Source organism: Macaca fascicularis, chromosome 11 (assembly GCF_037993035.2).
Source record: "Macaca fascicularis isolate 582-1 chromosome 11, T2T-MFA8v1.1".
NCBI classification, from domain to species: domain Eukaryota; kingdom Metazoa; phylum Chordata; class Mammalia; order Primates; family Cercopithecidae; genus Macaca; species Macaca fascicularis.
This window is the reverse complement of record NC_088385.1, coordinates 5,911,620-5,926,098: the sequence shown is the minus strand read 5'-3', so window position 1 is coordinate 5,926,098 and position 14,479 is coordinate 5,911,620. Positions and strand designations below refer to the sequence as shown.

Sequence of the window (14,479 nt, the reverse complement as noted above, 5' to 3'; positions counted from 1 at the left end):
ATGTAAAACAGCCCCAGCTTTGGATTGTTCAGCAGAAAAAGCAGCAGCAGGAATCCGGAGCCCCACGGATTCCTATCAGCAGATAGCTAATCCCAGAGAGAAATGCTAGCTAGTGTTGTGCCCACTGCAATGTTTTGCTACAGCCTTCCAGTGACAAGGGAACAAGGGGATTTGTTCTGAGTTTAGGGATTACTTGGGGCAAGGCCACAATCTGTAGAAACCAGCTTTTAACGTGAACAAGCAAATCCTTCCATTTGGCCTCTCACTGTTGCTGTTGTCATAAACACATTGCGTGCTGCTCTGCCATGCCAGGAGGGCAGTGAACCACCGGCGCAGGTCCCTCTGTGACTCGCACACTGGGGCTGCCAGGACTGCTTCATGTCTGTGGGAATCAGGCTTGTTCCTCAGAGCTGCTGAGAGCCACCCTGAGGAGGGCTTAAAACCTGCAAACAAAGGAATGAAAGCCAGTGCCGGGAGACCCAGCAAGACAGTCAGGGGTCTGATGCCCCTTTTCATCTTAGTGCCCTCCATACTCCAAGCTGACCATAAGGGCTAATACTACTGCTTCAGAGAGCATCCCACAGGGGCATCCGTGCCATAAACAGCCTGGACAAAGCTCACCCACCATTGTCTATGAGGCACCAAGGGGTGCACTGCAAAGACGTCGCCAAGCAAATCATGAGCTTTGCAGATTTCCTCTCACCCCAGTCAATGCGTTTGCTCTGACTTCAAAACCAGAAACAGACAGTGACAGACTATTTTTTAAAATGTCAGAAAACATATCAGCTGCAGAAAAACTAACACTTGCCTCAACAAGGTAACCTTTTATTTCCTGGGATTAAAAATAAAGAGAATAAATTATCAGAAGTATTCCTCCAATATCATTCAAATGCTTTTTGAAGAAAGTTACAAGAATTGTTTAAGGCGCACAGAAAAAGTCAGATTTGCCTTTCTTCAAGAACATTCTCTGCCCTAGACACAAAGCACCAATACCACATCCCGGAAAAGACAGAGGCTTGGAGACACAGGAACCAGAACAGCCCATACCAAGATCTCTGGCTCTAATATAAGTATCACAGAAAAACATCAGGGCAACTCTTTCTTCCATAAATACAACATGTATCTTGAAAATATATCCAAAATATCTCTATCTAAACTACAGTACAAAAAGCCACTTACCAGGCATAAAAATAATATTTTCCCCTATACACAAATGTAATCATATGTAAAGCAAATTTGGAACACATGGATGGAGGAGTTACGTAATCTCTTGGGATCTGGGCTATTTAGAGTCATTTTTGTTTGGGTTATCCCTCTGCGGGGTATAGGAGACTGGCTACAAATACATCCATCTCACAGCGCTTACCATTTCAACAGCTCCTGCGTCATGGAATGTGGTACTTTTTAAAAATAGGTGACCCTTGGGTGTCATGGAAAGAAGAGAGAAAATGGGGGGATTGAGGGAGGGAGGAAAGGAGTGAAAGGAGAGGGGTAGACTGAGGTTACAGTGTGACTTCAAATACTCTGCGGTATAATGTAAATATCCATGTTCAGCAAGCCTTCCATTCCCTACCCCACTGCCACCAGTCTGCCTGAATCTCCTTTTACAAATCTGTTTCCCGGCTGGTGTCCAGGCAGAGGGCATAAAGGGACCTCCGCAAGTCCACGTTGCTCTTGGCCTTGACGTTACACTTCTCTAGGGGGCAGCTGCTCCTTCGGGCACTGTCTGCATTCTCCAGGGTCCCCCCGGCCTTGCAGAAGGATCCCCTGCTCCCGCTGGACTCCTGGACCTTCCGCTGGACTCCTCTGTCCAGCCCCGGCCCCTGGCTCTGAGGGCCCTGCTCTTCCTTAAGGACTGCCGGCTCCTCGTGGTCCGTCTCCCGGTGGTAGAAGTAGTTGAAGTTGGAGACAATGACGGGCACAGGCAGGGCAATGGTGAGGACCCCGGCGATGGCACACAGCGAGCCCACGATCTTGCCCCCCACGGTGATGGGCCTCATGTCCCCGTAGCCCACAGTGGTCATGGTGACCACTGCCCACCAGAAGGCATCAGGGATGCTAGAGAAATGGGTCCCCTGGTTGTCAGCCTCTGCGAAGTAGACGGCACTGGAGAAGAGGATGACCCCGATGAACAGGAAGAAGATGAGCAACCCCAGCTCCCTCATGGAGGCCTGCAAGGTCTTGCCCAGGATCTGCAGCCCCTTGGAGTGGCGGGAGAGCTTGAAGATGCGGAACACCCGGACCAGGCGGATGACTCTGAGGATGGCCAGGGACATGGCCTGCTGCCCATTCTGGCTGCCTCCTCCGCCCCCTGGCTGTTGCTCTGCCAGCTCGGTGCCCAGGGTGATGAAGTAAGGGAAGATGGCCACCACATCGATGATGTTCATGATGTTCCGGGAGAACCCTGCCTTGCTGGGGCAGGCGAAGAAGCGCACGAGCAGCTCGAAGGTGAACCAGATGACGCACGTGGTCTCCACGATGAAGAAGGGGTCGGCCAGGGTCCTGGGCAGGAGCGGTGCCACCGTAGGGCCAGAGGGCGGGGCCATGACCCCGCTGCCGTTGGTCCCAGGGGCGGGCGCGGGAGGCTGGTGGGGCGCTGGGGGGTGGCGGAGCAGCTCGCGTTCATCCCTGAACTCGGGCAGGGTCTCCAAGCAGAAGGTGATGATGGAGATGAGGATGACCAAGACCGAGACGATGGCGATGGCCCGCGCGGACCCAGAGCTCTCCGGATACTCGAAGATAAGCCACACCTGGCGCTGAAACTCGTTGCGGGGCAGGGGCTTCTCCTCTTCTTTAATGAAACCCTCATCCTCGCGGAAGCGCTCCATGGCCTCGTCCCCCAGCTGGTAGAAGCGGATCTCGTCCGCGAACACGTCCAGGGAGACGTTGACCGGCCTCCGCAGGCGGCCCCCCGACTGGTAGTAGTAGAGGATACCGTCGAAGCTGGGCCGGTTGCGGTCGAAGAAGTACTCGTTCCTCAGGGGGTCGAAGTAGCGCAGGCGCTTGGCGGGGTCGCCCAGGAGGGTGTTGGGGAACTGCGCCAGGGTGCCCAGCTGCGTCTCGAAGCGCAGCCCGGAGATGTTGATGTGGACGCGCTGGTGGTGCAGGGACGCCGTGCCCAGAGCCTGGTCCTCCACCGTGCCCAGGCCGGGGTCGCCTTCTTCCTCCTCGTCCTCGGGAGGCGGCCGTCGAGGCTGTGGCAGCTCCTTGGGCAGCGGAGGCAAGGGCCGCACTCCCGGGTCCGCGTCTCTCTGCGCGCCGCGCCCCTTTGGCGCCGGCTCCTTGGGCCCATCGCTGAGCCCAGCCGTCGGGGGACACTGGAGCTCTCCCCCTGTGGCCTGGCCGCAGCCTGCCCGGGCCTCATCGCCTCCTCTGACGGTCATGGCACCGCCGTTCTCCAGGGGCACCAGGGCGATCTCCATGGCGCGGGAGCAGCGGGCATGCTGCGCCCCAGCTGACCTGCTGCCGCGCCCCCTACTCACGCTCCCCGGGCACCTCCCGTCAGGCTCCGCTCCCGCGGTCGGCCGGCCCCTCTCTGGGGCGAGCTGGGGTTGCTGGCGCGATCCCCTCGCTTGGCCCTGACGTCAAGAAGCCGCTGCCCTGCTCTCTGCCTCTCTCTCTTCTGGCAGCCCGTTACCAAGCAGCCGAAAAGCCTCCTTCCAGCAGATGCAACCTTCAGCCGTCCCTCTCTGGCTGCGCTGCGCTTGGCCTCCACCCTCGGCGCCTCCCCCGCCTTCCCCTCTCCCTTCCCCCTCCTCCTGCTTCCCCTCCCCCTCCTCCCGCTTCCCCTCCCGGGTCTTGTGGCAGCCAGTGTCTCCCCGAAGGGCGCAGCTGGTGCCCCTAGCAAGGGAAAGGAGGGGCTGAGAGGGGTGCAGCCCAGCGGAGGGAGGGAAGGAGTGGGGAGGATGGAGGAACAGGTTGTACCGAGAGCGCTGAAATTCCCAGGGCAACCAGATGAGAATAGCTCTGGATTTCGGTTCACCTGGGAACCCGCTGGAAGCCGAGTGGACTCCAGGGGGAACGAAGTGCCTTGGGCTAAAGGGAAGAGGCTTTGAGCTGAGTCGGAGTATGAGAGACAGAGACAGGAGACACCAGTCCTTTTTATTTTGGAGAAATAACGGTATTTCTTTGGGAAGAATTACAGAAGGGAGGGGGCCCACGTAGTTTCGGACCTTGAAATACATATATCAATGGAGAAGCATCTCTCTTCTCGTCTTCCTGCAGCTCCACAAAAATGTACTAGAGGGTTGGAACCTTGCAGGATTCGCATGCCCTAGCCTGTTTCCAGTATGGACCCAGTGGCAGCCCAGGCAAGCAGCCTAGTCAGTAGATGGGCTGTCTGGTCTCAACCCAGCAGAACCCCTGCACCCTCTCCAACGAATCCCATTTGCAAAAACCACACCAGGGGAGGGGAGAAGAGATTTTTACAATCCTAGTGAAGGCTAATCCTGTCTGGTGAATCTTGGAGCTAACAACTGCATCTAGGTCCATGAAGGAGGCAGAGGGTGGAGGTGGCTTATGAGAGGGAGCCAGGGAGGCTGTCCAATCTCCAAGGCTGGAGAAATCCCAAGAGTGGAATAATAACAACCAATACTTACTTCGCTGTTATTATGCACCAGCCCATTCTCAGCACTTCACAAATATTGTCTCTGCGTATTCCTACAGCAACCTGTTTTGTAAGTACTGTTATCATCACCATTTTACAAACGAAGAAACTGAGGCACAGAGAGATTGACAGACTCACCCAGGCTCACACAGTAGAAAGTGATGATGCTGGAACTCAAACTCAGACAATCAGAGTTTGGCCCTTGTCCCCTGTATTTCACTTCTCTATAGAAATGCATAATCCCTTTTCCTGATACAAGCACTCCCTCACTCCAACATCTGGCCTGAGAACTTTAGTTCCCTGCTGCAGGAGGCAGGAGGATGGCTGATATAACATATTAATCTTTCTAGGTTGGGACACTAGAGAATCTTCCCCTGCCCTGTGTCTACCCCTACACGGTTTTAGCAGGCATTGGTAACCAAGAGAAATCTGTTTCAAGGTGTGTGCCTGGAACTGCCAGACATAGTCTCCAGAAGTTTCTTGGTTTTAAATTATCATAAAGTGGCTGTGTTTTTGAATGTCTGTTTTCATTGTCTATTTTTATTTCTGTATATTGTTTCAGATTTATATGCGTGAAGTTAGGACCTCTTGTCAATGAATGTCTCTATCCACAGGGTGTGATTTGGAAACTTGGTCCTGGGTGCATGAGTGTGTGTTGCAATAGCAGGGCATAGACATACAAACTTGGGTCAAGGTTTGAGAAGTGTGTGTACATATGGCTTTTTAAGAGTTTATACGTGAAAATGGATGTGAATTTGGTGTACGTATTTTCATTGTGTGTGACTGTGCATATTGCTGGCTGTCTTTGCAGATGTGCATGAGTGAGGAAGGGCATGAATATGAAAATCAGTATGTGAAGGCATCACTGTTGAACCACAGGGCCTTGCATTCCCTTTCCCCATATCTATGCTATCCCTGCTTCATCTCCAGTGGGCTTTTTTTCTTCTCTGGCTCTGAGATTGCCAGTTAGGATCAGGTATTTTCCTGGGGAGGCTGGGACTTACTGAGCTTGTCTACTGATTGATGCATCTTGTAAGTATAAGGATGCCATATTCGTTCACATGGGTTCTCCTCGGGCTCCCCAGAGGAAAGAGTTCTCTGGAGCTTGTCTTTCAGGGGCTTTCTGGGAGATTGTTCCCTGAAGAATAAGAGTACAACATAAACAGTCCAGGAAAAGCACAAAACCCAGGCCTCCTTTAATGTGGTATTTCCTTAAATCTGTTTCCCATGCATTTGCCAGTTCTTATAGGTTTCTTGCAAAATTACCTTCAGATGCCACATGTGGTAGCCATGGAGGTATACTGCTCAAGTCTCCCTTAAAGAAAGAACTTGCTTTTCAACTGCCAGAGTGCAGTTAGCTGAACGCCTCCAGCTGTTGTCACTTTCTGGCTCTGCCTCAGCTTTAGTGCAGGGGCCAAACTCCTTCAGGGTAGCTCTCTGAGCACAGCAGGGTTACAAAGACCATTTCTACCCAGTGCAGATTTCCACTAATGGGCAATCTTTGCTCTGCATTTCCCCAACAGATTGGCCAAGACTTTGAAAGATCTGCATTGCACTCTGAGACTCTCTCTGTCCAACCCCTCTTCCTCCCCTCTTTCCTTTCACAAGTGCCAGATCAGCATCATAATCTGAATGTTTTCCCTAATGAACTCTTCTTCCTATCACTTTTATCTTTCTTTATTATCTCCCAGTAAACCTCTTATACTCCTAACTCAATCTTTGTCTTCTTCCCAGAGCACTCATTATATAACTGAAAGCTGCCTTCTTTACTGTCTATGTAATCCTACGAGGTTAACTCTTTTATAGCAGTGCTTAATGTGCACCATTACCTGAGGATTTTGTTAACATGCAGACTCTGAACCAGGGTAGGGCTTAGAGTGCATTTCACACAGCACCCAAGTGATACTGATGCACCTGTCTAGAGATCACATTCCCGTAAGAATAGATTTTTATCTCTATGTATGTATGTATGTATGTATGTATGTATCTAGCTATCTAGCTATTGTGTCTACGAATGGTATCTACCACAGTATATATATCTATCCATCAATCTATCTGTCTATTTACCTACCTACCTTTCTAGCTAGCTACTCTCTAGTTACCTATTTATCAATTTATAAGTGATAGGTAGGTAGATGAGAGAGAGGGAGGGAGCTAACAGAGAGATAGAGATATTTTGAAATCAAGAAACATTTTTTATTGATCTTTGATTTTCTTTACAACACCAAACATGGTGCCATGTCCATATTATGTGTTTTGCTAAATATGTACTGAACGCAGTTGAACTGGGGGAAAGAAATTCAGCTGTTGGAGCAGGGAGGGAGGGGAAAGCTGGGGATAGGAACTGCAAGGTGGTTTCTGAGATTAGCTAAGTACGCAAAGTGGTTGTGGAGACGGGACCTAACCATCTGAAGACTTATCACCATGTGTTCAGGCTACATACCACTGTATTATCACAGACCACTCCAACTTTGTGGGCAAAAGCAACAATTTCATATTTCGGACTGTATAGTTTAATTTTTTGTGGTTGAGACCCGAGATGACTATAGCTGTGTTTATTGTATGAGTAACACAGAACAAAGACACCTGCTGGATTTTCATCTAGGTCAGGGAAAACTTTCCCCATTGGACAGCATTTAAAGGGACAGAGGGAGGCAAAAAATACGCCACTAGTCTCTCTGTCAGACATTGATTTTACTCCTCTGTGGTGCAGGGGGTTCATAGATGCAGGAAGCCAAATGTGAGGAGAGGATCCTAGCAGTAGCCGTGTCTGACACACCCTGCCAGCCAGGTAAAGATTCTAGCCAGTCTGTCCAAGTCTTAGGGCTCAGGCCCCCCTGCTCCTTTCTTTCGAGAGGAAGAGAGGTTGCTGCTGAAAGGACCACATCTCTAATGAAAGGACCACATCTCTAAAGCATCTCTAGCCAGCTCCGGCAGGGTGCCACCAGGAACCCAGGCACAGCCCAGAGAGCTTGAGGAAGAGAAGTGCACTCGGAGTGCTTTTCCAGCTTCTTTTTCATTCCTCTGGTGAATCAGTTTTTCCAACTTGCCCCAATTACACCTGTGCCTGACCTCCCCGAGTTTTCCCTCCATTAAAAAAGAAAATTGAACAAAACCAGCATTGTATCTTCTCCACGAGGGATACTGTCACCCCCAGATTAGAGAAAACGTGTTTTCTCCAACTTCCCCACAATTCCTTGGCCAGCATCTTTCATCATCTAAAGCATTTAAAGGGACAGAGGGAGGCAAAATATGCCACTAGTCTTACTGTCAGACATTGATTTTCCTCCTCTGTGGTGCGGGGGGTTCATAGGTGCAGGAAGCATCTATGTGTTAGTCATATAATAAACAGAGCTATTGTCACCTCGCGTCTCAACATGGAGGCATTGGAAATGAGAAACAAGGGCTCAGGACTTCTTAGGCTGGACCAGCAAGAGCCAAAGAGAAGACAGCTTGGTGAAAATAAACCATACTAAGGCACCTTTCTTTAAAAATAAATTAATACATACACAAATAAATAAGGAGAACTTGATTCACAGGTCCTTGGTAGCCTGGGTCTTACTGCCAAATATTACAGAGTCTATAAATCCATGGTACATCACTATTCCGTAATCCATGGCAAAGAAGGATTGTCAAGCAATAATTGCTAATAGTGTATTAATCAGCAAAAAACTGAAGCTGTCTCTCACCTAATTCTCTATCCTGGATGCATTCGCCTTGTAGATCTTCAGTAAAAAAAAAAAACAAAAAACACTTTAATGAGGGGGGCAGCTGTTTTCCCTTCCCTCCCCTTCCCTTCTCACTGGCCCCTTAATCCAACACCTTGGGAAGGAAACCCTGGAAGTGACCTTCCTTTCCTGTTTGATGGAAGCGACAAAGATGGAGTAAAACAAAACACACAAACAAAACATGCACGCCTGTGCTGGGGGCGGGCAGCTGGTCACTTGCATGTTAAGAGATGGAAGCAGGAGCGGGAGGAGGGGCAGGAATGAGGCGGAGGGTTGGGGGAGAGCAGGAGATTATGCTTAAACCGACCCAGATCCTGACAGAGACCTCCAAGGGCTACTAGGATTTCCTGTTTAGAAAGATTAATATGAGAGCCCATTCACACAAATCAAGGCTCCCATCTGGAGCTTGATTTCTTCTTTTCCTTCCCACGCCCCCATCTAGATATAATCCAGGAATAAATTCATTAATGGATTCATTAAATCCATTGCATTTTCAAAGGCCAGACATAGAAAATAAAGCATCCTAAACACACAGGGGCTGGGGGTTCAAGGGACAGCTTGCCCTGTGAGTGCTGCTCTTCTCTCTCTCCTTCCCTTCCCTTCCCTCCTCCACGGGCAGGTTGGTGGGTTACAGGTGCATGGTCACCCGCTCTCAGTCTCTCTTTTTCTCTTGTCCGTCTTTTCCTCCCTCAGACATCTCAAAGGTTTCTACTCCCGTAACATGAAAACCTAACTGTGAAGTTACGAACGAATGGCTTCGTTTGTAGTTTAGGGCTAGAAGTGTTTGAATTGTTTTCTGTGTTCTCAAGAACAGATGCATCCCTTATTTTCTACCTCTCTGTTTAGGTGCCCAGACCAAGGAAGGCATTCACTGACTACTTTTGAATATAAAGTATATTCAGTCGAATATATGTCTTTTCTGGCTAGATTATTGTCCACATTGTATAAAGATATATTTATGAATTTAACTTATGTATCAAGACATAGTTTTTAAATTACCTTATTTTAAAAATGTAAGACAGTTTTATTATTATGTAAGCAACATCCCTTCTAAAGCTGGAAAAATCATGTGGTCACTACACAATTCCTGCAGTCCAGGCGGACAAAGATGTGCATAACATTAGCCTTTGCACCCATTTTTCCCAATGTCCTATCAAAATAAGTTATCTTTATTTCGATTTGACAAAACGTTGGTTTAGTCATGGAATGGGATTAAGGTTCCACTATGGTTTTGATGTAACTGGACCTGGAGGCTGGGATGCAATGGCTTCCAAAGGCTTGCTACTCAAAATGCAGTCCATGGACCAGCAGTGTCAAGGTCACCTGTAAATGTGTCAGAAATGCAAATTCCTAATCCCCTCGTCAGACCTATTGAATTAGAACATCTGGAGACAGAGCCCAGGAATTTGTTTCCAGAAGTTCTCTGGGTGATTTTGATGCCTGTCAAAGTTTCAGAACACCTGCTCTACAGGGCTGATTCTTTCACTGGATGCCATGGTGCATAAGGAATTCTGGGGCTGGGAGATAAATTCTCTTACGTAAGAGCTTGGGATCTGGACTGGGGTAGACCTAGCCAGAGTTCCAGCAATATGCCTTACTCATGTGACACTCAGCCTCTCTACGACTCAGTTTCTCTATCTGTAAAATGGGCACTAATAGTACCCACCTCTTGTAATTGCTCTAAGTATTAAAGCTGTGATGGAATATAAGTACTCAATTATTATACTTAGTATTGTTAATGCTAGTTAGTTAGTCTGTGCAATTTGGCAGCTGACAAGTACATGCACAGTCCCCAGATTATCTGCATAATTGTCTATAGTGACCATTGGGGTAATTAGTGGCCTCTATCTTTGTTCACATGATAATGTGGCCATGATCTTCTAGCTTAGTGGAAAGTGAGGCAAACTGTTTCCCTGGGTCTTAGCCTCAGCAAGGCAGATACCCTAAGTGGTAGGTGTCAGAGTAAGAGACCCTCATCATCTGGTCCAGGCCTTCCTGGTAATGTCAGTTTTCTAATTGCTGCTGTAACAAACTGCCACAAACTTAGTAGCTTAAAACAACACGAAATTTTTATCTTGCTATTCTGGAGGTCGTAAATCCAAAACAGGTCTCTCTGGGCTAAATTCAAGGTGTCAGCAGGGCTGGTTCCTTTGGGAGACTTCAGGGGAGAATCTGTGTCTTTACCTTTTCCAGCTTCCAGAGGTCACCCATATTCCTTGGCTTATGGCCCCCTCCTCCATCATCAAAGCCAGTGACTGTATCACTCTGATCTCTGCTTCCTTTGTCACCTCTCCTTCTCTGAGTCTCCAGCCTCCCTCTTCCCACTTTTAAGAACTCTTGTGATTACATTGGTTCTACCTGTATAGTTCAAGATAATTTCCATTTTAAGATCCTTATTTTAATTACATCTGCCAAATCCCTTCTGCCATGTGGTAATATGTCCACATGTTCCAGGCATCAGGATGTGGACATCTTTGGAGGACCCTTATTCTGCTACTACACTGTTTTTTGTCCCTCCTAAGTGTGCAGGGAGACTCATAGGATGCGACTTCCAGAGACAAAAGAGACCTAAGAGATCAGCTAGTCAAATCATCAGATTTTACTGTCTGCAAACATTTGGAGATGGCTCTTTTTTTTTTTTTTTTTTTTTTTTTTTTTTGAGACGGAGTCTCGCTCTGTCACCCAGGCTGGAGTGCAGTGGCCGGATCTCAGCTCACTGCAAGCTCCGCCTCCCGGGTTCACGCCATTCTCCTGCCTCAGCCTCCCGAGTAGCTGGGACTGCCACCTCGCCCGGCTAAGTTTTTGTATTTTTAGTAGAGACGGGGTTTCACTGTGTTAGCCAGGATGGTCTCGATCTCCTGACCTCGTGATCCGCCCGTCTCGGCCTCCCAAAGTGCTGGGATTACAGGCTTGAGCCACCGTGCCTGGCCTGGAGATGGCTCTTGAGAAACAACAGAGGCTGAACAACCTAAGACCCTAGCTTAACACCCAGATCTGTGGAGTCCAGTGGTCTTACCAGCAGGCAAACTCTCTGATGCTGAGTAAAAGCCCCCAAGCAGCCAATAGTATCAAGTCATAAAAATTTAAATCCAGACTTCCAGGAAGATGAAAGGTGATACGGAAGACTGAGTCATGCCACAGGGTGCCTGTCTCCCGGTCTGTGAAGGAAGAGTTTATCGTGTTTCCTTATTCTCTGGAAGCTGTCTTTCTACTCCTGAGGTCCGGTGCATGCACGGGATATTTGCAAATTGAAAGCCTGGTCTCTCATTAATCACCGCCACTTCTCATGGAGCAAGAGGCAGTGTGATTTCTCACACATAGCAATCATTTCTTTCCCTGATAAAGACAGTAATCTGGGGAAGGGCAATTATCTCAGCAGAATTACCAATCTTGCAGCGTGTCTGAAAGCACACGGTGTTCATTTGCTGCTATTTTAATGTCTGCCATCTTCCTAGTTCCTCCCCAGCCCAACGCTGAAACCCCCACCCTCCCACCCTCCCACCGTCTTTCTTTTCTTTTTTTTTTTTTTTTTTTTTTTTTTTTTTTTTTTACTAATCTTGGGAAATAACTTCCTTATCTGTAGCGGACCAATGCCAATTGTGGGAATATGATATTGAAGATCGTGATAAGGACTCTCACACTCTCAGCTGAGGCTTGGCCACCACGCATTGCATTTTTCAACTGAGCCTCAAAGCTTTTGTCTTTGCCGACAAAGAAATGACTGGCAAATGCCCCCACGGCTGACTTTGTGAAGGACGTGGTGACTCTCAGCTCCCTGGTATTACTCTACTAAACTGGATAACACTGAAAACCAGTTACCAAGTGGTGAAGGCTGCTTTCCTAGGGCCCAGGAATAAAGCAAAACTGCACTGTGTGTGTTTTTGTGTGTGTGTGTGTGTGTGTGTGTGTGTGTGTGTGTGTGTCTGTTTATGTTTGGGCTGAGCTGAGGAGGGCCTGGCTGCTAACATCCTCTCTGGGCAGTGTAATAAGCACTACATCGGGAGGCAGAAAACGATGGTTGAGTCCCACTGTACACCTCTGACCACTACCTACGTGGTTTGAGCAACTAATTTAGCCTGTCTAATGTTTTAACCTATAAAATGAGAAATACAACATTGAGCTCATGGTTACAATAGGGTTCGTGTAAAATAAACCGCATTTAAACTGGGGCCTATTCTGTCATCATAATAGTTAACATTTCTTGAGCTGATGTTAAATGCCCAACCTTGAACTATATCTTTCACATACCCCACAATGCCGCATCCTCAAAACAGCCCGAAGGAGTAGCTGTTACTGTTAATTCTAGTGTGTAGATATGGAAACTGACTAATGCAGGTAAACGAATTCTCGAAGGTGTCTTGAGTAGTAAACGGCGGAGCCCTGGTGGCTGCTGGTCACTGCTATGCCATTATTGGGGCGTCTCCTCTGAAGAACTGTACAGCAGAGGATGTTTTTTACTGGGGTCCTCTGCTAACTCTCCATACCCTTTTCCCACCCTGGCCTTACTTACATCAAGTACTATTCAAGGCCATTTGGAGAAAAGCCAATGACAAGGTATGAATGGCTGATAGTCCTGAAGAGTTCCCATGACATTGCTTGTTCATACATAAGAATCTCTAAAAGGTGGAATGCTTTACATCTTGTCAAACCCAAGTGACTTCAAGAGGCAGAGGTTTCAGATCTGATCGTCTATGTGACTTCTGATGGGGGAGTAGCCTATCGGCTCCTCAGCCAACCAAGACAGCTCCACCTGCTGCCCCCTGGCTTCTGTCTCAGATCTGTGCAGTCTTGTTGAGATCGGAAGGAGTGAGGTGAGAAGGAAGCTGTTGAGAGGAAAGTTAAGGCCACCAAGACTCAGGTGTGGAACATCAGAGGTTTGATTTTCAATCTCAAAGGAAGGAGCCTTTGTGGAGGCCATTAGCACTTTAGAAACACTGGAAATAAAGAAGGGTTTGCTTTTTGAGACAGAACTGATAGTCACCAGAAGCCGCAGCTGGCCCATGCCAGCTTTCGCCTCATTATGGACATTTATAAAGATTCAGGATCTCCCAGGGCCTTCCTTTGGGGGAACTCTGAGCCCCTGAGCCCATCATCGTCTCGGCATTCGCAGGAAGGAGGAGACAGGCTAGGATGAGAAGTCCGAATCTCTGAAGGAAAGGGCAGCAGTACATGGTGATGGGTGTGAAATCTGACTCTGCCAAACTTTCTGACTGTGTGACCTTGGGCAAAACACTTAGCTTCCCTGTCCCTTCATTTCCTTCTCTGTAAAATGGCAGTAATCCTATTACTACTATATTAACAGTAGTAATATAACAGAGTTGCTGTAAACATTGAATTAGTTAATATTTGTAAACTGCTCAGACCAGTGTCTGGCACACAACAGGCCCTATGTGTTTATTAATAAATGAAATTTTAAAGATAGATTTCATGCCAGGAAGAGGGCCCAACACATTCCTCTTTAGAAAGACTATAAATAGAGTCAACCAAAGGACGCAGGAATTTCCTGTGAGTTAGGAAACTGTAGGGGCTATGCAGTCAGGCAGAGGGAAAGATTGCAAGCTTTGGAGTGGAAAAATCTGGATTTGAATCCCGTGACCCTATTTATGCTCTGTGTTACCTAGAGCAAGTCCTGTAACTTCTCTGAGCCTCACATCTCTCATTTGTAAGAGGAGAAGATGGCATCTAACCCTCCAGGTTATCACCCAGATTGATGATACGTGAAAAGTAACTGGGACCCCACAAACCCCAGTCACAGTTGGCTCTGTTACCATTATTCTTATCATTGTCCATCTGCCGAGTAGGAAAACTCAGGAAGGCCACGTAACCTTTGTCAGCTACTCTCTCCACTCCAGTTTTCATGCAGGTACACATACTGCCTCAGGACAGCTTTCCTTTTTTTTTTGAAACAGAGTCACCCAGGCAGGAGTGCAGTGGCACCATCTCGGATCACAGAAACCTCCCGGTTCAAGCGATTCTCTTGCCTCAGCTTCCCAAGTAGCTGGGACTACAGGCGTATGCCATGACGCCCAGCTAATTTTTTGTATTTTTAGTACAGACGAGGTTTCACCATGTTAGCCAGGATGATCTCGATCTCCTGACCTTGTGATCCACCTGCCTCGGCCTCCAAAGTGCTGGGATTACAGGC

At 48.1% G+C, this 14,479-nt stretch overlaps 1 protein-coding gene across 1 annotated transcript; it reads right to left on the bottom strand.

Annotated features, from left to right (window-relative positions):
- Positions 1-804: 804 nt before the first annotated feature.
- On the bottom strand, positions 805-3,537 carry KCNA5 (potassium voltage-gated channel subfamily A member 5). Its single transcript, XM_005569870.5, has one exon. The coding sequence runs from the start codon at positions 3,420-3,422 to the stop codon at positions 1,605-1,607; it is 1,818 nt and encodes a 605-aa protein (XP_005569927.2). The 5' UTR covers positions 3,423-3,537; the 3' UTR covers positions 805-1,604.
- Positions 3,538-14,479: the final 10,942 nt, after the last annotated feature.

What these genes read in the sequence shown, in the direction of transcription:
- KCNA5 (XM_005569870.5), bottom strand. Translation starts at nt 3,422, where the DNA reads ATGGAGATCGCCCTGGTGCCCCTGGAGAACGGCGGTGCCATGACCGTC.